The sequence below is a fragment of the Gossypium hirsutum genome, chromosome A09 (assembly GCF_007990345.1).
Source record: "Gossypium hirsutum isolate 1008001.06 chromosome A09, Gossypium_hirsutum_v2.1, whole genome shotgun sequence".
NCBI classification, from domain to species: domain Eukaryota; kingdom Viridiplantae; phylum Streptophyta; class Magnoliopsida; order Malvales; family Malvaceae; genus Gossypium; species Gossypium hirsutum.
Window position 1 is genome coordinate 63,649,758 of NC_053432.1, and position 26,742 is coordinate 63,676,499.

A 26,742-nucleotide genomic window follows, 5' to 3' on the forward strand; every position below is an offset into this window, starting at 1 on the left:
ATGTTATACTTAAATCCAAACACATATTTTATCATTGATTTTAATTTTGATCGGATTTAAGATAGAACCTACATATGCATACCCTAAAGATGGTGCCACCATTTTTTACTAACAACAGTTGAGTGTTTCATCTTAGAAATTTACCCATATTGATAGTTTTTCATCTTAGACCATCTTTGGATATTTTTGTCTATTTCTTGATTCTTTCTTCCCTACTTCTCTCTCTTCTCATTTTCTAGCAAAATTTTTATTTACTTTTTTTTTCTTCACTTTGTTGATTTATCCTTTCTCTTTTACCCAACCAACATGAAAACCCGAAAGTATTCATCTTTGTGCCTCACGATCTCTCTCTCTAACATTTAAGCATGCCTCTCATTCAGGCATCTAAGCATCCAATGCATATTTGCAAACCCTAGGGATGGTGCCACCATCTATGACTAACGACAAATGAGTTTTTCGGCTAAATTGATAAAATATGTTGAAAAAAAATTAATTGACAAAATAGGCCATTTTTAGAGAGTGTGTGAAAGCAGATTCAGTTAGACAAGTTTTGTATATGGTTGGTAGGAAAGCGCGTCCAGCTTAAGCCACATTTTTTGACTTTTTAAATATAATTAGTTTCTTTGGTTAGATGGTTAAATGTTAGTGGTTTTATCATTGAGTCTCATGTTTAATTTTTCTCCCACTCACATTTGTATCTTTTATTTTATGTTATTTAAAGCTTTTTATTATTCTTAATTAATGTTTTTAATAGATTAGTTCTCTTGATTAAATGGAAAAATAATAATGATTTGATCCTTGAGTCCCAAAATCAATTCCTCTTCTAAACACATTCATACATGTTATCTCAAGTTTTTTTTAAATTAATAACTCCTTTATTCATAAAATCAAATAATAAATATGTAATTATATATTAAAATATATATTTTACATATACCATTACATTAAAAATATTTGAAATTAATAACTCCTTTATATATATAATATAAATAAACTAATTTTTTTGATATATTTTTCTTTATATATAATATTTATATGTCAAATATTTATTTTCTCCATGTATATTGTGGGTTTGGTGATTTCTAATATTATAAAATGAAATAATTATTTCAAATATAATTGTTATTTTTATATGTAAAATATTTCAAATATTTTTATATGTAAAATATTTTAAATACACATACAAAAATATATAATACTAAAATTTACTACACTCATGATATAGATTGAAAAATAAATATTACACGTATAAAAATTATATTTACTAAAAATAATGATATTTATAATAATTATTTGATTTTATAAATAAAATAGTTATTAATTAAAAATATGAGTTAAAAATAAAAAATGAAAACAATATATTTATTAATTAAAAAAAAAGACTTGAAACAACATGAAATACAAATTAGAAGTGGAATTGAACCTAGGATTCAAGGATGAAATCATTATTATTTAACCATTTAACCTAATGAGTTGATATGTTAAAAATGTTAATTAAAAATAAAAAAGTTTAAACCAACATGAAATAAAAAAATACAAATGTGAGTGAAAGAGGAATCGATCCTAGGACTCAAGGACAAAAACTACTAACATTTAAGCATCTAACCAAAAAAATTAATTATATTAAAAAATTAGAAAATGCGACTTAAATAAAAAGCGCGTTTAGCTGAACGTGCTTTCCTGTCAACTGTGTAGAAAACACGCCCAGCTAAACTTAAAGAGAAAGGAATTGAAATAAGTTGTTTTTGAAGAGATAATGTAAAAATGACCTATTTCTCTAAATTTAAAAACAAACAACTACCTATTTGGCTAAATAGACATATTTTACTAATTTAGCTGAGTTTTTCATCTTAGAAATTTACCCATATTGATAGTTAATTGTTGTGTTTACTGAATTTGTGAAAACAATACCATGTAATTTAACAAATTGTGAAGGGGTATTTTGTGAATATAATTACTTTTGCCATGTTTATGGTTGAGTGTTGAATGCTTATTAGACAATTTCACGTGATAAGCATGAAATAGTTTAATGTGTGTGATAAAATTTTATTGAACCAAATAATTGCATTGTATAGAAGGATATTGAATATTTCATTCCTTCTTACTAAATATTGTGTAAGATTTAAACCTTTAAGTCCTAAACCTTAATTATAATTTCTTTTATCATTACAATACAATATTTGAATTCGTGTCATTGTTAATTACTTTTATTTAATTAATTACCACAAAATTTTAAGATAAATAAGTTTAAAAAATCGTTAGAGATATAGTGATACCTTTTATCAAGTTTAGTTCCACTCCATTAATTTTATTTAATTGATTAAAGGTTTTTTCTAACAAAAATATGATGTACCTTTATCGGGTTTAACTCCACTCTATTATTTTTTTAGTGCATTATTATCTAATATATGTTTTTTTTTTACATTATCATCTAATACATGTTTAACCACCATTTATTCAATGATACTTAAAATGTAGCTGTGTAGAATTACTATAATATTATTATATAATCTCTTTACTTTAAATAGAAAGAAAAGCAAGTATTCCATATGTTACCTCCTATATCATCTGGTTGAAGTGGTGTGGCTTAGTGTAAGGAATGAGCAACAACTGGACGGTGTCCAACGAACAAAGCAACGTGACCCATAAGCTTATCTTTCCTAGAAAATGTGTTTCCGCAAGAACATTGCCACCTAAGATCACCACAGTGCTTTTCATGAGTTCGGAGATCCGACAGCACCGAGAACTGCTTCCGGTTGCAACGCTTGCACACATACATCTTGGGACAATGGCTTCTCTTGTAGTGATTCTTCACACAGATCATGGATTTCAAGGGTTGGAACTTGGCATGTTTCTGGTTCCACCTACACCCTTCATAAGGGCATGAATATCTCTTTGGGAATTTCATCGAACAGTTTCCCATGCCATTATTACTTCCCTCTTGACTCTTCATGGGGTTAACCAAAGCAGCGTTGGTCTTGTATTCATCACCATGAGCTCTCATGTGCATTCTCAAATTCGCATCTCGCTTGAACCCTTTGCCACAAACTTGGCAGTAATGTGTGTACTTAGCTAACAAGTCCTCAGCATCCAATTCCACTATATCACAATTGGTACTTGCATCCCCTTGTGACCCTTCACTGATTTCGCTTCTTTGAACCATTTCACCCAATTCTTTCCTTTCCTTCAACTTATCAGCATTACCAACTTGCAAACTTTGATTATTATGGATGCTATTCCGGTCATACCAGCTAAATGTTTGATCAGTACTAGGATAAGACCCCTGTCCTCTTTCTTGAACTAAGTTGCCACCAGCAAAGTCATCGGTAAAGTTGGGCTGTTTAGATATCGCGTTATTATTACCTGAAGTGGTTCCAAGAGACATATGCTGGGAAACCAATACCATGGAAGAGGCGGCTCCGATGATTTCTTGAACCAAAGACTCCATGTTTGCTATGGCTAAAGACCTAGTTGACTCAGGGTGAATTTGATCTGGGGAGATAAGGATGCTAACAAGTGATTGAAGCTGATTAACTTTGTCTTCCAAGATGGATAGGTTATAGAGGAGAGAGGTTGAAGGAGCCTGATCTGAGCCTGAACCAGGTGCTTCAAGACAAGAATATGGAACATTAATATGGTTTTGATGATCAGTCATAGGATACATAGGTAAAGCTTGCGATGCATTGGGGAAACTTGAAGGTATTGTGTCTGAAATCATTTTCAAAAACCTTGGCTTACTATGGGAGGGCCAGCTTGGATCTTGACTCAGATGGCGGCTTTTTATCTCTCTTGGTATTTATATTTGAATGGCGTTTAAGAAACAAGGAAAATGTTCATCGTTGGTGAAAACAAACAAAATTTGTTTAAGAAATTCAGATATTAAGAGATGGGGAGAGTTGCAAGTCAACTTAAGAGCTTGTGTTCATCCCCACTTAACAACTACCTCATATGTTACTATCTCTAGCGGCTTTGACAAACACCTTTAAATAAGGGGAAAAAAATGTCCATGACGAAGTTGGCAAACATGTATCCTACGTAGTTATAGCATATAGTAAGGAACCAGATTAACCAATTATCTTAATGCAAGATGCCAATTTCTAGGTTTTCTTGGATATTTTATTGGGTATCAGTGTCTCTCACGCATACACGATGACCAGAAGTTGGAATATTCGGATTTTTAAGGTTTGATGACCCAGATGCAGTCAAAAGTTTCACTATTTTAAACCCAAAAATGTCAGAATCAGAACCACAAAATGGAATTTGATTCTGTTGCTGCCCAGGATCGAACTGAGGACCTTCAGTGTGTAAGACTGACGTGATAACCACTACACCACAGCAACTTATTGTTTATGGCCTTTTAAAATCATTTTAATATTTTAATGATAAATTCAAAAAAGTGATTATCTGCAGTCCATCAAAATGGAAATGCCCTAAAGAAAAAATACATTTGACTTAATTTAGTACTTGATTTACGGAAATGAGATTTTGAAACATATCACTAAAAATTGAAAATGAAATTCTTCAAGATTCATGGAATTGAAAACATTATACATTACTTATTTTTTCATCAAACGTTTTAGTATATCAATTTGCATTAAGCTTTATTGTTCTAATATTTGTTCATTTCTTTTACATTTGAATCTTATTTCATTATTTTAAAATAACTTCTTTTCACTTGGATTAAATAATATCTACAATTTTATTACTGTTATAAATACATTAAATGGATGTCTATAACCTTTAAACATTTATAAAAGTAAAGAGTTAAAACCCCTCATTCATTATTAAATGTGCTTAATGTACGTGTTAATGAAGCTGTTAAAGAAGCTTCATTCATTTATGTTGCATTGAATGTTAATGACTTATATATAGCTCTTTTATAAATGAAAAGAGGAGACAAGAAAATTCTCTATTTACTTTAAGTGTTATTTTATTTAATTATTTTATAACACGTTACCAGCATGAACTTCTACGAGTTCATAGTGAAGTTCACGTCATTTTACTTTATATAGTTTGCCCGTATAACTCCCGTAAAACTATATACGGTATACGTATTTTCATAATTCTTTTATTTTATTTTCTAGATGAGATATTTGCTTTAGGTAACATTTGCACATTTATTTTTACAACTCAAATCTAATAATGATAATTATATATACATTTTTTTATTAAAATAAATTTTAATTAATGTAATTTGTGTTAAGTTATTATTATAACTATTCCTCTCTATGTCAATATTTGACATACATATTATTATTTAGCAAATTTGGCATATATAATTGAATTATTTTACGATTGAAAATGCTTATTATTTTACTAAAATTTTTTTTATTTTGATTCAAGTGATTATAATATCAAATCTTGCCAAATTTGAATTTAAGGCCTTAGACATCTCAGGCAAGAATTATTTATCATGGGTGTTAGATGCTGAAATTCACCTAGATGCTAAAGGTCTAGGAAATACTATATTAGCAGATAAAGAAGCATCTAATTAAGATAAGACAAAAGCAATGATTTTCATCCGTCATCATCTACATGAAGGATTAAAAGTGGAATATCTCACTGTGAAAGACCCTCTTGAGTTGTGGAAAAATTTGAAAGAATGATTTGATCATAAGAAAACGGTGATACTCCCTAAAGCTCGTTATGATTAGATGCACTTACGGTTACAAGATTTTAAGACTGTAAGTGAATTCAATTCAGAGCTTTTCAAAATTAGTTCTCAACTAAAATTATATAAAGAAAACACAACTGATGAAGACTTGTTAGAGAAAACATTTTCAACCTTTCATGCTACTAATGAGTTCTTGCAACAGCAATACCGTGAAAAAGGTTTTAAAAAATATTCTGAATTGATTTCATGTCTTTTGGTGGCTGAACAAAATAATGAGTTGTTGATGAAAAATCATAGAATTCGTCCCATTGGTTCTGCACCATTCCCTGAAGTGAATGTAGCAGTACGCAATAATTATGAAAATAGAAAATATAGAGGCTACGGCTGTGGTCGTGGACGTAGTGGGGGACGTGGTCGAGGACGTACTAGTAATCATTATCATGATGGTCATAACAATGATACTTCTAACCACCAGAAAAAGAATAACAATGAAAGACAAGAAAGAAGTGGTCAAAATAATCCTTCAAAGATTGTTGAGAATATATGCTACCGATATGGTATGAAAGGGTATTGGTCACGTACCTGTCGTACGTCTGAACATTTAGTGAAACTTTATCAAGCATCCATTAAAAAGAAGGGAAACATATGAAGACAAATTTTACATCCCAAAATGATGAAATGAAGACAAAAGATGAAGATATTCACTATAATACTAAAACTGATCATGCCTACAAGGGTGATAAATTTAATGACCTTAATAATATAACTCACCTAGATGTGGCAGATTTCTTTGAGAATCATTAGAAAAATTGATCTTATTTTCACATTTTTATGTTGTTTTAAGTATGTTTTATTTTCTAACATAAATAATAATTTATATATTTAATAAATATTTGCAATGTTTCTCATATTATATTTTGTTTGTTTTTATGAAAAATATGAATATTCAACAAAATTTCGAAGGAACCAAGATCAATGAAGACATGTGTCTTGTAGATAGTGCTACGACACAAATGATACTCAAAGACAAAAAAAATATTTTTCTCATTTGACAATGAGTAATGCCCATGTTAATACAATATCGGGTAGTTCAAAACTTATTGAAGGCTTTAGAAGAGCTATTATATTATTACCTAAAGGTGCAAAATTTGTCATTGATGATACTTTATATTCCACTAAGTCTCAAAGAAATTTATTAAGTTTTAAAGATATTTGTCTTAATGGATATCTTATTGAGACTATGAATGAGAAAAATTGAATATCTATATATTACAAATGTTGAACGTGGAAAGAAATATATTTTGGAAAGACTATCTGCTTTTTCATCAGGTTTATATTATACACATATTAGTGCAATTGAGTCACATGTTATTACAAACCAAAAATTTGTAGAACCACATACTTTTACTATTTGACATGACCGATTAGGCCATCCCAGATCTATAATGATGCGAAGAATCATCGAGGATTCAATTGAACACCCGTTAAAGAACCAAAATATTCTTGAATTCAAGGATTTATCTTGTGTTCCTTATTCTCAAGGAAAATTGATTGGACCATCACTATCTAAAGTTGGGATTGAATCTCCCGTATTTCTGGAACATATTCAAGGTGATATATATGGGACCATTCATCCACCATGTAGACCATTCAAATATTTTATGGTATTAATAGATGCATCTAGTAGGTGGTCACATGTGTGTTTATTATCAACTCGCAACCTAGCGTTTGCGAGACTACTTGCTCAAATATTTCGATTAAGAGCACAATTTTCAGATTATGCAATCAAAACTATTCGTTTTAATAATGCTGGTGAGTTTACATCCCAAGATTTTAATGATTATTATTTGTCAATTGGGATAAAATTTGAACATCATATAGCTTATGTTCACAGAAAAAATAGTTTAGCTGAATCATTTATTAAATGCCTCTAACTAATAGCTTGACCATTGCTTATGAGAACAAAACTCCCTATTACAGTTTGGGGATATGCTATTTTGCATGCAGCAGCACTTGTGCGCTTAAGGCCAAAAGTTATAATAAGCACTCCTCGTTATAATTAGCTTTTGGTCAGGAGCCAAATATTTCTCATCTTAGAAATTTTAGATGTGTAATATATGTTTCAATTGCTCCACCACAACGTACAAAGATGGGTTCTCAAAGGAGGTTGGGAATATATGTTTGTTATGAATCTCCTATAATTAAATATGTTGAACCATTAACTGGAGATTTATTTACTGCATGATTTATTGATTGTCATTTTGATGAAACAACATTCCTAACATTAGAGGGAGATAAAATACAACTAGTAAAAGAAATTACATAGAATGGATCATCATCATCTCAATTAGATCCTTTACAAGTCAATGTGAACAAGAAGTTCAAATGATCATACAGTTGCAAAACATCACCAATCAATTGCTAGATTCATTTATTGACCTAAAGAGAATTACAAAATTTCACATACCATCTAAAAATGCTCTAATACGAATTTATATCCCAATAGGGCAAATAGTGCAAAAGAAAGTAATCACGCCTAAAGCGTGGAGGGCCAATTAGTTCCAAAGATAAAAATTCTCGTAAAAGAAAATGAGCAATTATACAAGATGGTAATATTGTGGAGGGAAGTGCCTAAGAAGAGGCCAAAGATATAACTAATAAAAAAATCCCAGAAGAGGTTCAGGTACCTGAAAATGGTGATAACGAACAAATCTCAATAAGTTATGTTACTTAAGGAGAAAGACGGAACCGAAAAAATATAGTTGTCAACAACAATTTTGTTGATAATGTTGCTATTGAAATAGCAAAAGATAATGAGGATCCTGAGCTTAAAACTATTGAGAAATATAGAAATAGAAAGATTGACTAAAATAGAAAGACGCAATTCAAGCAGAATTAAATTCACTTTCTAAACGTGAGATTTTTGGACTTATAGTCCAAACGCCTAAATATGTAAAGCTGGTAGGATATAAATGGATATTTGTACAAAAACGAAATGAGAAAAATGAAGTCGTAACATATAAAACATGACTTGTAACACAAGGATTTTCGCAAAGGCCCAGCATTGATTATGAAGAAACATATTCTCCTGTGGTGGATGCAATCACATTTAGATACCTTATTAGTCTGGCAGTACGTGAAAAACTTGACATGCGTCTAATAGATGTTATTACAACCTATTTTTGTGGTACACTTGATAGTGAAATTTATATGAAAATCCCAGAAGGATTTAAAATCCCCGAAAGATATAGAGTTTCTCGGGAAAATTGCTCAATCAGATTAAAGAAAAGTTTATATAGATTAAAACAATCTGGACGTATGTGGTACAATTGTCTTAGTGAATATTTGTTAAAAGAATGTTATAAAAACGATCCAATCTATCCATATGTTTTTATAAAAAGGTATGGACCAAACTTTGTGATAATTGCTATTTATGTTGATGATCTAAATATTATTGGAACTCCTGAAGAGCTTCAAAACGCAGCAAATTATTTAAAGAAAGAATTTGACATGAAAGATATTGGAAAGACAAAGTTTTGTCTTGACATGTACATCGAGCATTTAAAAGATGAAATTTATGTCCATCAGTCAACTTATACGAAAAAGATCTTAAAGAAATTTTATATGGATAAAGCACATCTATTGAGTACCCCAATGGTTGTACGATCGTTAGATGTGAATAAAAATCAATTTCATCCTTGTAAGAATTATGAAGAGTTTCTTGGTCCTGGAGTACCATATCTAAGTGTCATAGGAGCATTGATGTATCTTGCAAACAACACAAGACCTGATATAACTTTTGTTGTAAACTTGTTAGCAAGATTTAGTTTTTCTCCAACATGTAGACATTGGAATGGAATTAAATATGTATTTAGATATCTCAGAGGGACCACTGGTATGGGGTTATTTAATTTAAATGATTCAAAATCCCTATTAGTTGGTTATGCTAATGTTGGATATTTATCGGATCCACATAAAGGTCGATCTCAAATGAGATATTTATTTACATGTGGAGGTACTGCCATATCATGGCGTTCGACAAAACATACATTAGCTGTTGCCTCTTCAAATCATGTTGAAATAATTGCAATGCATGAGGCAAGTTGAGAGTGTGTTTGGATAAGGTTATTAACCTAACATATCCAGAAGATATGTAATTTGCCTTTATAGGAAAATATGTCAACTATCTTATACGAAGATAATGCACATGTATAACTCAATTAAAGGGTGGTTATAGCAAACGTGATAGAACGAAACATATTTCACCAAAATTATTATTCACTCATGATCTTGAGAAGAAATGTGATATAGAAGTTCAACAAATTCGTTCTAGTTATAATTTAACAGATCTTTTTACCAAGGCATTACTAACTTCAAAATTTGAAAGACTACGAAAGAAAATTGGAATGCCTCAACTCAAAGACATAATGTGATGTTGTCATTAGGGGGAGTCTAAAGCACGTTGTACTCTTTTTCTTTAACCAAGGTTTTGTCCCACTGGATTTTCCTGGTAAAGGTTTTTAACGAGGCAACTTGTAATAGGAGATTGTGTACTATTTTTCCTTCATTAGGTTTTTATCCCACGGGGTTTTTACTAATAAAGGTTTCAATGAGACACATTTTTATTTAAAAAATCCAATGGGGAGTGTTGTAAATACATTAAATGGATGTCTATAACCTTTAAACATTTATAAAGGTAATGAGTTAAAACCCCCCATTCATTATTAAAGATGCTTAATGTACATGTTAACGAATCTGTTAAATAAACTTCATTCATTTATGATGCATTGAATGTTAATGGTTTATATATAGCTTTTTTATAAATGAAAAGAGGAGACGATAAAATTCTCTATTTACTTTAATTGTTCTTTTATTTAATTATTTTATAACAATTGTATGTTTTATTTTATTTTATTTAGTAGAAAAAAAAGATAGCTTAAAATGAAAAACTCAAAAATTTATACTTGTGACTCAAAACAAAAACATAATTTGCCTTAATTAAACTTTTAATTGATTGTGGGATTCTTCAAACCAATGAATTTCTGTGGAATTAGTCGCCATACACTTGATCGTATGATTAGCTACTGTATTTTGCGACCTTAGAATATGACAAACAAGGACCTTCCAATTTCGACTCAATAAATGATGGATAAGACGCATTTCAGTCAAATGACTATCTGCAGCTTCGCCAACTAAAATTAATTCAACTAAGAGAGCATTATCACGTTGCACTTCTAACTATCGATAACATTTTCTCCATGATATAAGCAGGCTTTGAAGTAAGGCTCTCGCCTCAATCTTGAAAATTGAGTCTTTTCTTAACTTGCACATTTTATTTCTTTAAAAATAAGAATAATAATATATAATTATTATATAAATTGTATCCTAAAATTTGAGCGCAACTCATCTATTAAAAAAATTAATTTTAAAGCTTTATTTTCGAGTTTAAGCCTATTTATTTATTGATAGATAAGCCCATTTGTTTTAGTAAACCCAATTTCAATATTAATTCTTAAGTAATTAAAACAAGATCAAAGTAAAAGGTACAATGTTTCGTTATTAATTTGCTAGTAAGTTTCAACTCCACTTAAAATTTAAAGTTTGATATTTTATTCGAGATATAATTGAATTACACAAGTTCAAGTTCAATTAAGTTTATATGTATTCAAGCTCGAGCTTTACTCGATAATTAAGCTTAGGGTTAATAATATATATTAAATGTAATAACATAATATATAATTTAATAATATAAAAATATTTAAATATATATTGTTGGGGATAAACCTATCTAAGCAACAAACAAATAAAATAATAAAGAAATTGAAAAGATTGAGCACAAATATTTTACATAGAAAATCCCTTTCGAAGAGGATAAAAAAATCCATGGGCAAAGATAATTTCACTATAACAGAAAAAATGAAGAGTACAAAGATGAAGATAAAACTAAACACCGAAACCTGAAATAAAAACCTTCAAAATGTAAACACAAAATTATCTAAAAGCTTGTAAAAGCTAATACCTAAATGTGAAATGGGTTATTTTTTTAGTGTGGAAAAAGGTCTATTTATATGCTAAATTCGTAGGTAAAATAATATTAAAGTTCCATTAAGAATTTGACTGAGACAAATAATAAGAATTTGACTGGAAGAAGAAAACTAAAAGAATTGCATAATACGTCGCCTCGTCGTTGTTTGATTATACCAACAAATACTAACAAGCAATGAGTAATGAAGAGAAGATGTGTTGAACTTAATTGTGCAAAGTACATTTGAGTCTATATTTATATACAAGATATTAAGGCTGCTAAGCTGTCAACGAACTAATTTCTCTAATAGTTCTTTAACAGACTAACTTCACAACTAACTATTCATCTGTTAACATTCTCTTGGTTTTCTTTCTTGTGTTGATTGTTTGGTTGACCACTGCTTAAAGGGAGTACTGTTAGGCATCTTGAAAGAAAGAAAACTGTTTTGGAGTAATAGGTTTGGTGAGGATGTCTGCAACTTGGCTTGCTGAGGGCACAAAATTGACATGTAGGATACCATCATGAACTTTCTCTCAAATAAAATGCTGATTGATCTCTACGTGTTTAATCTTAGCATGATGAGTCGAATTGGCTACCATTGATATTGTGGAGGTGTTATCATACCAAACTATTGGTATATGTTGTAGATTAATGCCAACTTCAGTCAACAACTGTTTCAACCATAGCAGCTCAAAAACACAGTTTGCAAGATTGCGATACTTTGCTTCTAAAGATGATTAAAAAACAACAGCCTACTTCTTGGAACACCATGCAACTGGATTGGGGCCAAGAAAAATTTAATAACCTTTGGTAGATCGTCTGTCTTTAATAGTGGATGCCCAGTCAGCATCATAGTAACAAACCAATTCAAAACAACATTTAGTGAAATATAGGCCATGATCTAAAGTTCCATTAAGATGCCGTTACACACGTTTCACTATCTGCTAGTTTGTACCATGTGGAGCATTCATGTACTGACTTAGCATGCATATTGCAAAGTGCTAATAATGCTGCGATACAAATGAACATTAGGAAACAGAGTGTTATCTATTGCATTTAACTTTGGTGTACCTACCATAGGTGTCGGGGTAGGTGATGTTGTATCCATACCTGTCTTATAAAGTAACTTCAGGACATATTTCTTCCGAGTAAGATACAACCCTTGTGACATATGATGAACTTCAATGCCAAGAAAGAAATGAAGACTTCCCATGTCTTTGAGAGAAAATATGTTATGTAGCTAATGAATAACTTTGTCAATCTCTTTGGAGGAACTTCCCGTGATGATAATATCATCCACATAGGCCATTAGGAATAGCGAAGACTCACAAAATTCCGTGAGTATGAAACCAAGTTGTCCAACCAAGTGCTCCATCAACGTATGAAACCATGCTCGAGGTGCCTATCTGAGTCTATATAGAGCTTTATTTAATCTGCACATAAGTTAATTGCCATTGACATCTTTAGTTTCAAACCCTGATAGCTGATCCATATAGATTTCTTCAGTCAAAATGCTATTAAGAAAGGCATTATTGACATCTACTTGTCTCAGTGGTCATCTATTTATAACAGGAACAGAAAGAGCAATCCTAATGGTCGTAGCACGAACTACTGAACTAAATGGATCACAAAAATTTGATCTAGCATGTTAAGAAAACCCTGTAGCAATGAGCCTCGCTTTGTTCCTTTTTACAGTCCCATTAGGTTTATTCTTTACCTTGAAAAGCTACTTGCAACCAATGGACCTCCTAGAATCGGGAAGAGAATAGATAATCTAGGCATTATTTTTTATGAGAGCTCTGACTCATTTTGGACAGCATCTATCTAATGAGGAGACATCATTGCCTCATGAATATCAACATATGTAGTGTTAGACAAATGAGTTGCCTTAGTATGATATTTTTAGGTTTGAATGTACCTAATTTGCTATGAGTGACCATAGGATAGGTATTGACTATATTTTAAGAGGACTGTCTGGACTCAGAATGAACAATTAGACTAGGTTGACTTGACTCAGAAGGAACAATAGGCTTAACAGGGTTAAAATCAGGTAATGGTGATTCACACAATGTGAGTTGTTGTGAAATTGATTGTTGAGGTTGTGGGGGTAGTTGAACTTGGTTGTGATGGATGTGAAATAATGACCAACTTTGAGCTAGTTGTAGGACAATGTGGATTGCTACTGGATGATTTGGAACAGTTCAAGCTAGTTCGAAACGGAAACTCTTTTTCATGAAACGTGACATGTCGTGATTTATAAATTTTTCCTGAAGCATATCGACACTTATAGCCTTTATGGTTAGAAGAATATCATAAAAAGGTACAGCGTGTGAATCTAAATTGTAACTTGCTGGTATTGCATGGTTGGAGATTAGGAAAGCATAAACATCCAAAGACTTTAAGAAACAAGTAGTTTGGTTTTTCTTGAAATAATTTTTCAAAGGGAGAGACATTACTTAGAGATTGAGAAGGTAACCAATTTATTAAGAACACTGCACTGCTAAATGCATCATGCCAGAAACACAGGGGCAATGAAGCATAGGCAAGCATAGAGAGGCCTATTTCTACAATTTGTCTGTGCTTTCTCTCAACCAAACCATTCTGCTCAGACGTATAGGGACAGATGATTCTATGAACAATCAATTTTTGAGTAAAAAACAACCTTAATGCTTGAAACTTTCTTCCCCTATCAGTTTGAAGAGCCTTGAGTCTCTTACCAAAGCATCTCTCAACTTGTTGAAGGCACTGAGGAAACACTGTGGCCACATCAAATTTTTTCTTTAAGAAGTATAACCAAGTATATCAGGTATAGGCATCTATGAACATTAAATAGTAAGCAAAACCATTTGATTAAATTGAAGCAGGCCCCCAAAACATCAGCAGCCACCATTTGTAGGGAAGAAGTATACTCAGAAACAATAGCAGTAAATGGTTGTTTATGCTCTTTCCCAAGTGACAAGATACACAAGTAACAGTTTTATTAACAAAAAATGGCACATTACAATGGTGCAAAGATTTTTTCAATGTAGCTAGACAGGGATGGCCTAATCTAGAGTGCCATAATTCAAAGGAATAACTCTAGCTACAGTAAAACATTGAGCCAATTTATCAATCATCAAAGTCTTGGAGGCATGTGATAAATTTAGCTTGTAAAGACCATAATGAATTGATCCTTGCAACAACACCTATCTCGTTCTTAAGTCATGCACCTGACACTTGTTGGAAAAGAACTCAAATAGAACCTGATTGTTCTTTGCAAATTTTGACATAAACATCAAGGTGATGTTAGGCCCAAATAAGAAAGATTGTATGTATAATGGACGAGAGCAAGTGAGTAAGCATGATTGACTAGTGTAAATAATAGGTAGGGCAGCACCATTACCCACATATACCATACATGAGCCACTATAAGGAGTGATGTCACTCATGGAAGCAACAAAATGTGTAAGATGATGAGTAGCACCAGAATTAGGATACCATGCATTGTCTCTCACTGTGTCTGGAGTTGCAACATAAGCTTGTGAGTTGGATGATGGTGTAAGTACAGTCATTAGTTGTGTGGATGGAGGAAATGAGTGTGACCAATTTTGAGATTGTGGAAAGGAGGAGACCCAATTGCCTTGAAAGTTCAACACGAGGAAAAACAGGCATAAGAGAACTATACTGGGTTATCCAAGGCATTGAGACCCCATTGCCAAATATGTACATGTTGGCTTGTGGAGGAGGTCGATATGCTGTACTTTGTAGGTGGTATCAAATCGATGATAACAATGATCCACAAGATGACCAGTTTACATTGAATATGTGAGCTAGATGAGAGTCCACGTCCACGACCACGTCCAGGAGCAGAGTTGGGACGATATAGTGGTTGTTGAGTACTATCAGCAAAGTCAACTGAACGAGTTATACCCATATTGGCTGAGTTAGACACATCAACCAGTGTAGTTTGTAATCTGGCTTCAGCATCAAGAAGCATATTGTTGTTTTTAAGGTTTTCTTATTATAAGTTTTTTTTATGTATTTCTATATTTTTAGGGTTTATAAATTTAGGATTTATTTGTTTCTTAAATTTTTTTTATTTTCTATTATTTGGAATATGTTTTTAGCAAATAAACTAAATTTTAAAATTCTAAATATTGATTTAAGGGATTTAGAATTTTACTTCATGACTTTAATTATTTTAAAAAAGTCTTCTTCTTTTTGCATGTGAAAAAAAGAGTTAATTTGGATGGTGGCTGGGTGATGGCCTATTTATTTATGATTATATTATTTAAATTTTTTACTTAGATTTTTTTTAATTTCATAATGCTTTATTTGATTAGTAGGATTTGCATATACTGAAAAAGAAAATGGTGATATTAAACATCGCCTTAATCTAGTCTCATAGCACCAAGCATGGCAATAAGCTAATTTAGAGAGAAAAATAAAACTAAAACACTCAATCCATTGCTTTCTAAATTATCTCATCTTTAGACCATTTTGTCTTATAGTTTCAAGTTCTCATCTAACCCAAACATGGCAATAAGGGAACAATTGTTATATAAAAATAATTAATTTAGGCTCCACAAAAATATTTTCTCATCTGGTTTTATGCAGTTTGCTTGTATAATCGTTAACTAAAAGATAAGAACAAGTAGTTGTTAAGACTCGACAACGACCCTACTAGGACGGACCTCAGTAATTGAGGTTACAAGGCCAGCAAATTGACCTCTAAGCAATAAGCATATTAGGCAAGCCAAAAGAACAAACAACCGATGACCATGCATTGGCCAATCACAATGCTAGATATAATTACTCATCTTCTACATTGATACTGTATTTTCACCGGCTAAAGCTAGTTTTCCTATTTCATCTTATTTTATTTAAATGTCCTCTGGATATTAGCCCATAGCTTAATGGAATTTTTATAATATTAATATCTAGTAGATTTATAATAAAACAATTAGAAAAAAAAGGGGTTTCTAGAGGAGGAATATAGGCATAGAAAAGGCAAAAATCAACTCTAGATTTCATTAATTAAGGCCAGAGGTGATGGTGACCTACGTCGATTTGATAAGTTTGGATTTGATTTGACTTGAAAAATAAGTTTAAAATTTTGTCTAGCTTGAATAAGAAAAATTAAAATTTAAATTTGGTATTTTTCAATAAATTGAAAATAAATTTAAAAAATTTTTATATTTAAATAACATTAAGATAAGTGCAATTTAACAAGCAAATATCTCTAAAATAGTAGTAAAATTAACAATAAAACAATAACAACAAAATTGTAACAATATAATAGTGAAATGATAGCAAAACTGTAGCAATTTTTTGTGTTTGCAAATTCAGGTCGAGCAGGGCCCGGGATAAAAAAGTTTACTTGAGGCCTCGCTTGTTTCTATATGAGTCTTATTGTTTTGTTTAAGCCCATTTCTTTGGCTTATATTTTTGTTCAAACCTTTTCACCTTTCGAGTGGGCCTTCGAAATTGATGACTTGGTCCATAATTAGGTTTAGTCAAACCTTAGTGTTTTTTTTTTATTGTGTATGTTGTATAAACCCATGTTGTGGTTTGAAGCATTTTGATAGTTTACAAAATTTCGGCCACTTTGCCGTGGGTTTTTAACGACATTGTAGATTTTAGTTAGGAAGTATGTTGTTAGGTTATTTGCGTGTGTGGCTTTTTTTATTAATGTTGGCGAAAGAAAAAGGGCGAATAGATTGTGGGCAAATGCGACTCAAGCAGGAAGGTTGCAACATTCACCGCTAATTGGGGATGATGGAGCTGTAAAAGAGGTCATGCCACAAAACTTTGTTTTTGTCATCACAATCTAACCTCATCTGCCACACAAATTGACGGTTGAGGGGCAAAGGATGACGCAATGCGAGTAGCCCAACTGCCAATTAACGAGGACCATTTAGACTTTTGTCAAACTAAAAAATTCTAATATTTTTTATTTTTTGAATCCTAAAGAATTTTTATTTAAAATATGAAAAAATTAAAAATTAAAAGTTTTTAAAAAATTTTATGTACTAAAGGTAAGAACTAAATTGATAAAAAGAAATTATAAATATTAAGAGTTAGAAAATTTATTTTAACTTTCACACTGTTAATTTTAACAATAAAATTTAATAGAGAACTAATTTTTTTTAAAAAAAATAAGGATTGTTTCTCAAAATTAAAATATAAGAATTAAATTTTAAATTAAAAAGATTTAACTTCTGAAAATTAAATTTAAATTTTATTGTGGTGATGTTACTCTCCGTACATACTTTTCATTGGTAAGTAGGGAGAAACCAAAATCCAAATATTTAATTAGCAATATTAGGTGGACAACATCTCACCAAAAGAGATGGACTAACCACCCAAACAACCACTTATTTATAGTAAGGAAAACCCTAAAAGGCTTACAACTAGTTCAATTCAATATCATTAATCATCAGCAAATTAGTAACAACCATCTCAATTTTAAATTTAATTTTTTTTACTTGACCAAAAATACTGTATATATTTAAGGCTTAATATTTGATACCAGTTACAAATTTGTCTTTAATTATTAATTTTCTATACCTTACGTACACCAGCGGTATAAATATTTTTTTTTGTATACTCAAATTTAAGGTTTAGACTCTATAATTTAACATAATTTTATTTCTCTACTTTTATAATATCATTAATTAGTTTTAATAATTAGCACTATTAACGATTCTAATTAAAATGTTGATGTGGATGCTTCTTTTAAAAACGTCATTTCTAACTCATCATTATTGTGTGTGTGTTTAAATAAGATGTTTCTTAAAGAAATCATATCCACATTTTAATTAGAATAGCTAACGTTGTTAAATTTTTAAGCCGATAAATAATATTATAAAAATAAAGAAATTAAATTATATTAAATTAATATATATAAATTAAATTTTAAATCTAAACATAATAAAAAACGATAAAAGTTAGGGAAAAGAGTTGGAAAAGCATATTATTGATGTTGTGACATTTTGTCTACACAAAGTTAATATCAGCATTGAGGGGCAAATGAAGTGTGAGAACCTTTTCAATAGCACCAAAATTAAGCAAAGTAAGCATAAATAATTTATATTAAATGAGCACTTTGTTTCATGTACAGCTCCAAATGGTATATTCCTTGGGAACATCAATGCATTGGATGTGGCGTCTGGACCCCTTTAGATGATTGGCAGTTTAGTTAAAGTGACTTGCAATGCAAGGGACATATATTACAGTTGGTTAATTAGGTGTAACAAGAGCAGGCTTAATTTGAGCTATAAACAAGACGTACCATTAAAATAATATATATAATATATATAGTCCATGACTTTTGGCTGCTTCCAAACCCTAGATAGCCAATGGTTTCCACGTTGATGTATTTATACCCCCCCAAAAAAAAGTATAGCATCGGAATGTTGTAAATTTACGGCATCCACCAATCATACTAAAGCCTAATTTTATGAAATAGAAGATGCCCCATCTCTCACTTTTCGTGAATGAAAGGCAACCATGAACAGTACAGTGACCCCTTGATCATGTGGATCTTCATTATAACTCCTTGAGTAAAAAAGAAAAAAAATAATTCAAAAAATAATTCACATTGGTTCAGGATTTTCCTTGTTTAGTAATGGCAATCTACCAAAGCTGGTGTGGAGAAGACAATAGCTTGTTGGGGTGTTCCAAATTCGAACATGGAATCTCTAACATCATCTTCAGGTGCAGGAAGATTAAGATCCAAAGGCGTAATATTCCTAGGCTTGATGTCATCATTGCCATTCATGGCATCTTGGTTGCTTGCAGCAGCTGCTGATGCTGTCCTATGCCTTCTCATGTGACCTCCGAGGGCTTGACCGGACGTGAATTCCGAGCCACAGATTGAGCACTCGTGAATTTTATTACCCTTTTTGTTGCTTACTCGTAAAGCAATGACTGCATCATTAACTGCCAAAACTAGTGGTCTTTTCTGCTCTGCAATGGCGCCTTTAGGCTTCTTGTGGCTTGCCATATGGCCTCCTAGTGCTTGGAACGAAGGGAAAGACCGGTTACAAGTTTTACACTCGTGGACATAAAGCTCACCCTTGTTTGTCTTAGTAGCTATCTTGAATTTCGCTTCAACAGTACTCCTTTTGGGACCATCACTTTGTGCCAACATGATTAGGCAATTAGCCATCTCCTCTTCTTCCTCGGTGCTCTCGTAAATCTCATCGGATGTCATCGGAGAAGAAATCGAGTTATATTCCTCCACCACTCCATCACCACCATTTGATGAGCTCGAAGTCACCGCGACACCAAACAGGGATGGCGATCTTTGGCGCTTGGTACGCTTGCCTTTCATGATCAAGGCTTCTTGATGATGATGATCAGACCCCACAAATACAGCTTGAGCTTGCATATCAACCCCTTCCCCTAAACCAAAAGCCAGTCAAAAATAGTATGAAAGACTTAGAAAAGACATAAGATTGTACTCAACAAACAAGCAAGTAGTGTGACCTAACCAAAAGAAAATGAGTAACAGCTAGAAAGAGCAAAAAATGATCACGGAGGAAGCATAGATGGAGAAACGGGGTTCTTATATATAGCGAATGACAAGAAGGGTGACAGTTATTTTTGGAGTCAAAACTCAGAAAAGCCGCCCATGAATAGTATAACTATTGTTGCTTATAAAACACCCACTTCTTTTTTCTTTTCATTTCCAACTTTTAAAGCTACTAGTAGAAAGAAAAGTTTTTACTTTCATCATCAAAATTACTTCCCTTAATTCCTTGTGTGCGTGATTTAGGGGTTTCTTAGTAGTAAGAGTTACTCGACACAGAGATTTATTATTATTTATTTATTGTTGGTATAATTATGTATTTCTCTAATTACAAAGAAATGGAGTGAATATTTGGTCTAGAATTAGGATAATTATTTAAGACAATCAAATAAACTATGTATTTAGGATTGGTTAACAAGCATCTTAGGGAGATGATAGGACTACAATAAGTGTAGGTAAAGATATGAGTTGAGCATTAGGTGGAAAAGATAGGGTGGCGAAAAGGGGCAAAAATGGGAGTTAGGACAGTTCAATTGAGTTGTTCTTAACGTCAAGAGAGAGTTTCAGAGTTCACACACACCCACCCAAGTCACTCCATATATAATAACAATATTTATTATTAAATTAAAGCAAAAGGAATGAGGAAGTGCACGTTAAAAAGCATGGGATGCTACCTTCATTCACTCCATGTGTTCTTAAAGCAAAATACCACACTCCAATCAATTTGAGTTCCCTCATAGATTCTGGTTACTTTCACGCCAGCTCCCCCCCCCCCCTTTTCTCTTTTGTCATCATAGTTTGATCAAATAAAGTATGGTATTTTTTTTTTTGGGGGGGGGGGGTCTCGCATTGAGATGCCATCATAGAATCAACTGATTAAGTGATACTACAAAAAGGGTTCTTGAATGAAAAGCTGACAAGTCTATAATCTTGTTATGCATGCTAAACGATTAAAATATCAACTCCATTATGCTTAAGTTCCAAGTTCTTAGTTTCCCAAACTAGCCATTTCACTGTAGCAATTTAGGATTGGCTTTCCCCGAGCCATAAAAAAGAGCCAACAACAACAGCAGTTGAGATCAAAGTGGCATGCATGACAGGTTTTGGCAAATCTAAGAAAGATTCTGAAATAACAATGTTAAAAGCAGTAGTTTATTTTATCGACAAATACGCAGCAAAGTTCATTGTTTCCAACGAAGCTCCTTCTGAAGGGTTCATGCATCACCCAACAGATTCGTTTTTTTGATTAATTGGTGTGGTAAAGGATTTGTGATCCATGATTTTAACAAAAATTAATATTAGTCAACATATTGAATAAATAATAAGATATATTGCGATATTAAACTAGGTAAAAAAATTAATTCAAGATTTAAACACTTTCTATCTCAATTGAATATTATATGTCCCATTTTATTAAAAAAAGTTGTATAAAAAAATGAAGGTTCAATGTACAGGCAATCAATCAATAAATAAATGATGTTGGTTTGTGGGAGGTAAGAACATGGCACAGCCGCATTTCTTTGCCGTTTCCTGCCGTTGTTGAACTCTTACCACGAAAGCAGGCTGTGAGAGGTAGCAAAGCAAGTCGGTGGTGAAACCAATTAAACTATTTATTTTCATCTGATGAATTTGTTTAGTTCAAATGAATAAATTATTAAAAAATTTAAAAATATTTTTAAAAAATCAATTTAATCGTTCCGACTAATCAATTTGAACTTATTCACAAATCAACCACTCCAATCCTTTATTTAGAACCGATACCATGACCAATTCTTCCTCCAGCCAATCCAATCTCGCTAGTCAGCATTGCAAACCTTTTTTTTTTCTCATTATGAGAGGTAGGGGGTGGAGTTGCTAGAGATTCTAATCCCCCTTCCTGAAGTCTAATATTATATAAGATAACTAATGATTATAATTTTTGTGCAATTTTATACTTCCACCCATCACTGGTAGGGATTGAGAGTTTGGTCGGCCAAATTACAGATCTCAACAACCAGGAGAAGCAGAGATATAACTGACTACAAGAAGGCATCATAATTTCCTGATGACCAGCAGCACCATAAAATTTCATAAGCTCAAAAAGGCAAGTTTTACAGTCTACAGGTTCACAAGCCATGTGCTAATTTTTTATTGGGTTGAGAATAATGACATAACAAAGGTCTACAAATGTTATTCGACTAAATACTTGTCTGCACAATCTCATATAACACGCTATCAACATTGAAAGCAACATCACATGCGGCTCTATAAAAGAAGCTGCCAAATCCAACCAACAAATAGCACAACACCAAACTGGTTTCATCGATAAGATTTATACCGGAGTCAAGCCAACAACACCTGCACAGACATTATCAGAAGAAGATGAGAGGAACTTACAAATTCAGTATAATGTTTGATGTAGACTAGCTTTGATATGAATAATATGTTTATGTGGGAAAGAACATTCGCATAGACATCAAAGATCTGTGACTAAAGATAACTTAGTCCGTCTCAAACGGAACAGCAGAATTGACAAAACTATGTCCAACAAAAAGAAGATAGATACGTACACCACCATGATCATTGCCAAGCCATAGTCAATGCACAAGTATTTCAAACAGTTCAAGGGTCCATCTGAGATGGATTATCAGTCCTAAGAGGCTGCAAATATATCGAAACCTTAAACCTATCTGTCCCTGTCCTACCCATGGCCTTTTAAATCCCCTCCCTCCAAACATACATACAAATGAATAAATAGAATTGCATCAAGCTGAAGGATCTAATATACTACAGATTTAATTTTGTGAGGTCTCGAGAAAAGTTTGAATCAAACACAGAATCATCCCCGTGAGCAAATTCAAGGCTTGAGCTGAGCCAATGAAGTGAACAAAAAACAAACAAACAAACTGAAGGCTATAGAAAAATGGTACAACAAGCTGCAGCATTCTTCAAGTTACTAATGTGCTTTTTGCTTAACTATAATAATCAAGCTAAAGATGATTCTGCTCAAAACATAGATGCAAGAAAAGCAACCAGAGATGAGTCTGGAAAATGTAATGAATTTCATGTCTGTTCTGGAAACATATAAGCATGTAGATAAAAGTACACATGTACATACCACATGCCAATCTTCCGCCAGCATTCCCAGTGGTTAGACTAAGTTCATGTCCACCTGCAAATGCATGACCAAACAAAAATATAAGAAAAATAAAACTAAGAAGTAAATAGCCACTACACGTCACTCTTCCCTCTGCAACTTTTGAGGGAAGTTTCCTACTAAAGCAACTGCTAGAATTGCAAGCCAAATAATTACCCTTTCCAAGATCATCCTCAAGCTCATGAACCACAAATGCTCTTCCAACAACCGCATTGGGGCCACTTAGTGGTATCTGCACAAGAGAGTCATAGTTTAGCAACTGAGAAAGTATACTGGATCACATTGAAAAGGGAAATTATTCATGCAGACACATAAGAGAAAATGAATGCACAGAGATTTGCACAGAAAGAAACACGAGTTATTGAACATCACCTGATTGTCCACAATTGTTGCCTCTGCCACTCCTGCATTACCAGACATAGGCAATGAATAAAGTTAATTGGTGCATAGACAAATTTAAAATAGGAAAAAAAAAATTAAGAATGTATTACCATCAGCATTAGCAATTATGTTTCCCAGGTCACCCGCATGGCGTACTTCATCCTCAGGAGCACCATGTGTCATATTGTTAGGATTGAAATGTGCTCCTGTCATTTAAAAATTTTAAAATAAAGAACTTATACATACATGACCTAAATCGCAATAAGAACGCACATCATTTGATTCAAACGCACTAAGTTATACCTGTAGACATGCACCCATTCGTTGTGTCACCATACTCATGCTACACAAGAAACGAAAAGGAAGATTAAAATCATATTGTTCGGAGAACTTTTATGCGCTCAAATCCACTAACAACAAGCAGCTAAGCCGAAAACACTCACTAGGTGGAAGCCATGAGGCCCAGGAGTAAGACCAGTAATTCGAACATTCACAGTTGTAGGACCTATTCATCCACAGAACAAATAAGCATTCCCAGATGATACAAAATTTGATTGCCAAAAAGATAAGAGAACTACAAGCTAACATTTTTTCATTTAGTTTCCATGTTAAACAGCAAAGAAAGAACATGTTAAGTACAGTTCCACAATGACTTTATTTCCTTAAATATGTTCTGGGCATCAAAATTCAAAAATTAATACACCCTAATTGTACAAGATTCAATCAAATCTTAAAGTATCAAACTTGGAATTGAATTCGTCAATAAGAAAAACCCCAAACAGCAAAATGTACCCATTTCATTTCTTTGGCTTCTTATCCTTCTAAAACAAACAAGGAAATCCCAAAGAATCAAAATTTCCCCACTAGAAGAAAAAAAAACCCAAATCACAAAATGCATTAGAAAGTAAATAAAATGATGAAAAGAGGGGGGCAAAAACACGGACCATCATTTTCCTGGGTCAACGTGACAACGCCTTCAACTTCCGAATTACCTTTAAGAACAGCGACAGCTTTCTTGGTAACAGCAAACACAGAAAAGGGCTTCTTGGGAATAGTAGCAGCAAGGGAGAGGGATTGACGAGGGAGCTTAAGAGAGACCCCACGAAATGAGGAGAGAAGAACCGGTGGGTTTGAAGGGTTAGTTGAGGATGGAAAAGAGAGAGCGAGGTGGGACGGGGTTGTCGTGAAAATATGGGCAGCCATTGCTGCTATTGCCGCAGCTTTGCAGTTTGTGAGGGAGTGAAAGTGAGGATTTTGAGGGGGATAACGTGAGCCAAGGATGTGGTGGCTGCTTTTGCTCGTGAGATATAGCTAAGACTGTACAGTGCTGGGTTTATATCTGTCTGGATCTGCTATGATCCGGTCCGTGGATGCTGCTCGAAGTTGAGGAACCGCACCGGTTCAAAAACTACTAAAATGTTGGGATAAACTAATATTTAGCCCTTGAATTTAATAATTTTTATTCACTTTAGTTTTAAAATTTAAGAAATTTATCAATTTTGATCCATGTGATGTAGTAACACTTATCACCTATAAAAATTAATTGATGGAGCAACACAATATTAAAGTACCACATCATCGTGAAGATCAAAATTAGGTAAACTTATTGAGATTAAAGACTAAATGTTGACTTTAAAATCCTATAATTTCACCCTTTTTTAGTTGATTCTTTGTAGTTTTACCTTTTAGTCTTGGGCAAACTTGTTACTTTGTTTTTATTATTATTATTTTTTTTTTGGGGGGGGGGTTGGGGTTAAATGAATGAAAATTCATTCCCCACTCAAGCTCAAAAGTCTCATCTTATGTACAAAAGGCCCAAAACCAACAATCAATCAATCCGACTTATAGAAGTTAAAAATATCAGATTGAAGTAATCCAAAGCATCAACAAAATGCCACACAAAAATACACAAGCGAAAAGAAAATAGAAATAGTATAAATCAAATATCAATGGCAGGACATGTTAGGGTTAACGAGAATTTCCAAAAATTTTCAGAGAATTAATCAAAATTTTCAAATTTTAAGGATTCAATTAGAATTTTCAAAAACATTAAAGGGCTTAATAAATTTTTTAGGGGCTCAAGGTCCTTCCTAGCACCCATCACGTTCCGCCATTGTAGAAAATGATTATACAGTTATTCTATCATCGAAAAGTAATGATTTTGAAATTAAAAAATGCATTAAATGAAAAAAATATGATTTTTTAATAAAATTTATTTTATAAATAAAATGTGAAATTGATAGCAACAGAAAATTTTAATAAAAATATTTTATTTTATTATTAATAATTTAATTTTAACATAAACTAATAAAGATTCAACATGATTAAATAATTCAATAAAATAAATAATACAAAATGTAGAATTTAATTCAACAATATAAATAGTATATATAAATTCGAAAAAAAATTAGAGTTTAGGAAGAAGTAAAATTTGGAGGAAATAAAATTTTATTTGAGGAAAGTAAAAGGTTCGAGGGGGTTAGGAGAAAGAAAGTAAAAGGGTTTAATATTTAGTTCATTTGATTTATTTTAAAATTAAAATTTTAACTTGATTTGAATTTGAAATTCAAAAAAAAAATTGATAAACTCGATTAATTCAATTCAAATAATTTGAAATTTAAATTTTTTTTAATTTTTTCGAATTGAGTCTAATTAAATTTTGTTCACCCTTGTACAACAATGCTAGGAAAGAGGTGTTGTCCCCGTTGCCTAGACAAAGAGCCGTAATGGGCAGGTAGGTAACGTCTCCTACTTTGGATGCCAAAACCCCTATACCATACAAAAAACTTGATGGGTAACCAGCATCTTCCAATACAAATAGACCTTCATCATCAAAGCTTCAACCAAGGTCTCGTTCCTCCCTAACTGAAGTTCATCTCAATTAAGGGTGAGCTTAGATCGACAGTGTGTTTACTTGTGATTAGTGTAAAAACAGTGGTGGCGGTGAGATTAGATACTGTAGTAATATTGTAGCGTGAGATAAAAAGTAAGCTAAACGCACCACACTGCACCCAATTGCCTATCCAAACCCACCCTAATACTTTTTGACCATGTAAGATCTATCCTCCTCC

The 26,742-nt window shown here is 32.4% G+C and overlaps 3 protein-coding genes and 1 non-coding gene across 5 annotated transcripts; all 4 read right to left on the minus strand.

Moving 5' to 3' along the window:
* Window positions 1-2,208: 2,208 nt before the first annotated feature.
* LOC107890276 (protein SENSITIVE TO PROTON RHIZOTOXICITY 2) lies at window positions 2,209-3,809 on the minus strand. Its single transcript, XM_016814752.2, has one exon. The coding sequence runs from the start codon at window positions 3,716-3,718 to the stop codon at window positions 2,588-2,590; it is 1,131 nt and encodes a 376-aa protein (XP_016670241.2). The 5' UTR covers window positions 3,719-3,809; the 3' UTR covers window positions 2,209-2,587.
* Window positions 3,810-4,267: 458 nt separating this feature from the next.
* Window positions 4,268-4,340, minus strand: TRNAV-UAC (transfer RNA valine (anticodon UAC)). The gene has a single exon. It is a non-coding gene; the product is annotated as a tRNA-Val (tRNA).
* A 14,474-nt stretch (window positions 4,341-18,814) lies between these two features.
* On the minus strand, window positions 18,815-20,299 carry LOC107889077 (zinc finger protein ZAT5). Its single transcript, XM_041076413.1, has 2 exons — window positions 20,117-20,299; window positions 18,815-20,027 (listed from the first exon to the last, which is right to left on the minus strand). The coding sequence occupies exon 2, from the start codon at window positions 20,011-20,013 to the stop codon at window positions 19,243-19,245; it is 771 nt and encodes a 256-aa protein (XP_040932347.1). The 5' UTR covers window positions 20,014-20,027; window positions 20,117-20,299; the 3' UTR covers window positions 18,815-19,242.
* Window positions 20,300-22,191: 1,892 nt separating this feature from the next.
* LOC107889076 (superoxide dismutase [Cu-Zn], chloroplastic) lies at window positions 22,192-25,043 on the minus strand. Of its 2 annotated transcripts, none has more exons than XM_016813377.2 (8): window positions 24,664-25,043; window positions 24,115-24,176; window positions 23,975-24,014; window positions 23,782-23,877; window positions 23,663-23,694; window positions 23,447-23,522; window positions 23,252-23,305; window positions 22,192-22,491 (listed from the first exon to the last, which is right to left on the minus strand). In XM_016813377.2, the coding sequence occupies exons 1-8, from the start codon at window positions 24,872-24,874 to the stop codon at window positions 22,466-22,468; spliced, it is 597 nt and encodes a 198-aa protein (XP_016668866.1). In that variant the 5' UTR covers window positions 24,875-25,043; the 3' UTR covers window positions 22,192-22,465.
* Window positions 25,044-26,742: the final 1,699 nt, after the last annotated feature.

Bases quoted from the DNA above. Each gene is read 5' to 3' on its own strand.
- LOC107890276 (XM_016814752.2), bottom strand. From the start codon at position 3,718: ATGATTTCAGACACAATACCTTCAAGTTTCCCCAATGCATCGCAAGCT.
- LOC107889077 (XM_041076413.1), bottom strand. From the start codon at position 20,013: ATGCAAGCTCAAGCTGTATTTGTGGGGTCTGATCATCATCATCAAGAA.
- LOC107889076 (XM_016813377.2), bottom strand. From the start codon at position 24,874: ATGGCTGCCCATATTTTCACGACAACCCCGTCCCACCTCGCTCTCTCT. The intron at 23,523-23,662 runs GTGATGTTCAAT...TCTCTTGTGCAG, and splicing joins CAACAATTGTGGACAATCAG to ATACCACTAAGTGGCCCCAA. The intron at 22,492-23,251 runs GTATGTACATGT...ATGTCTGTGCAG, and splicing joins TGGCGGAAGATTGGCATGTG to GTGTTGTTGGCTTGACTCCG.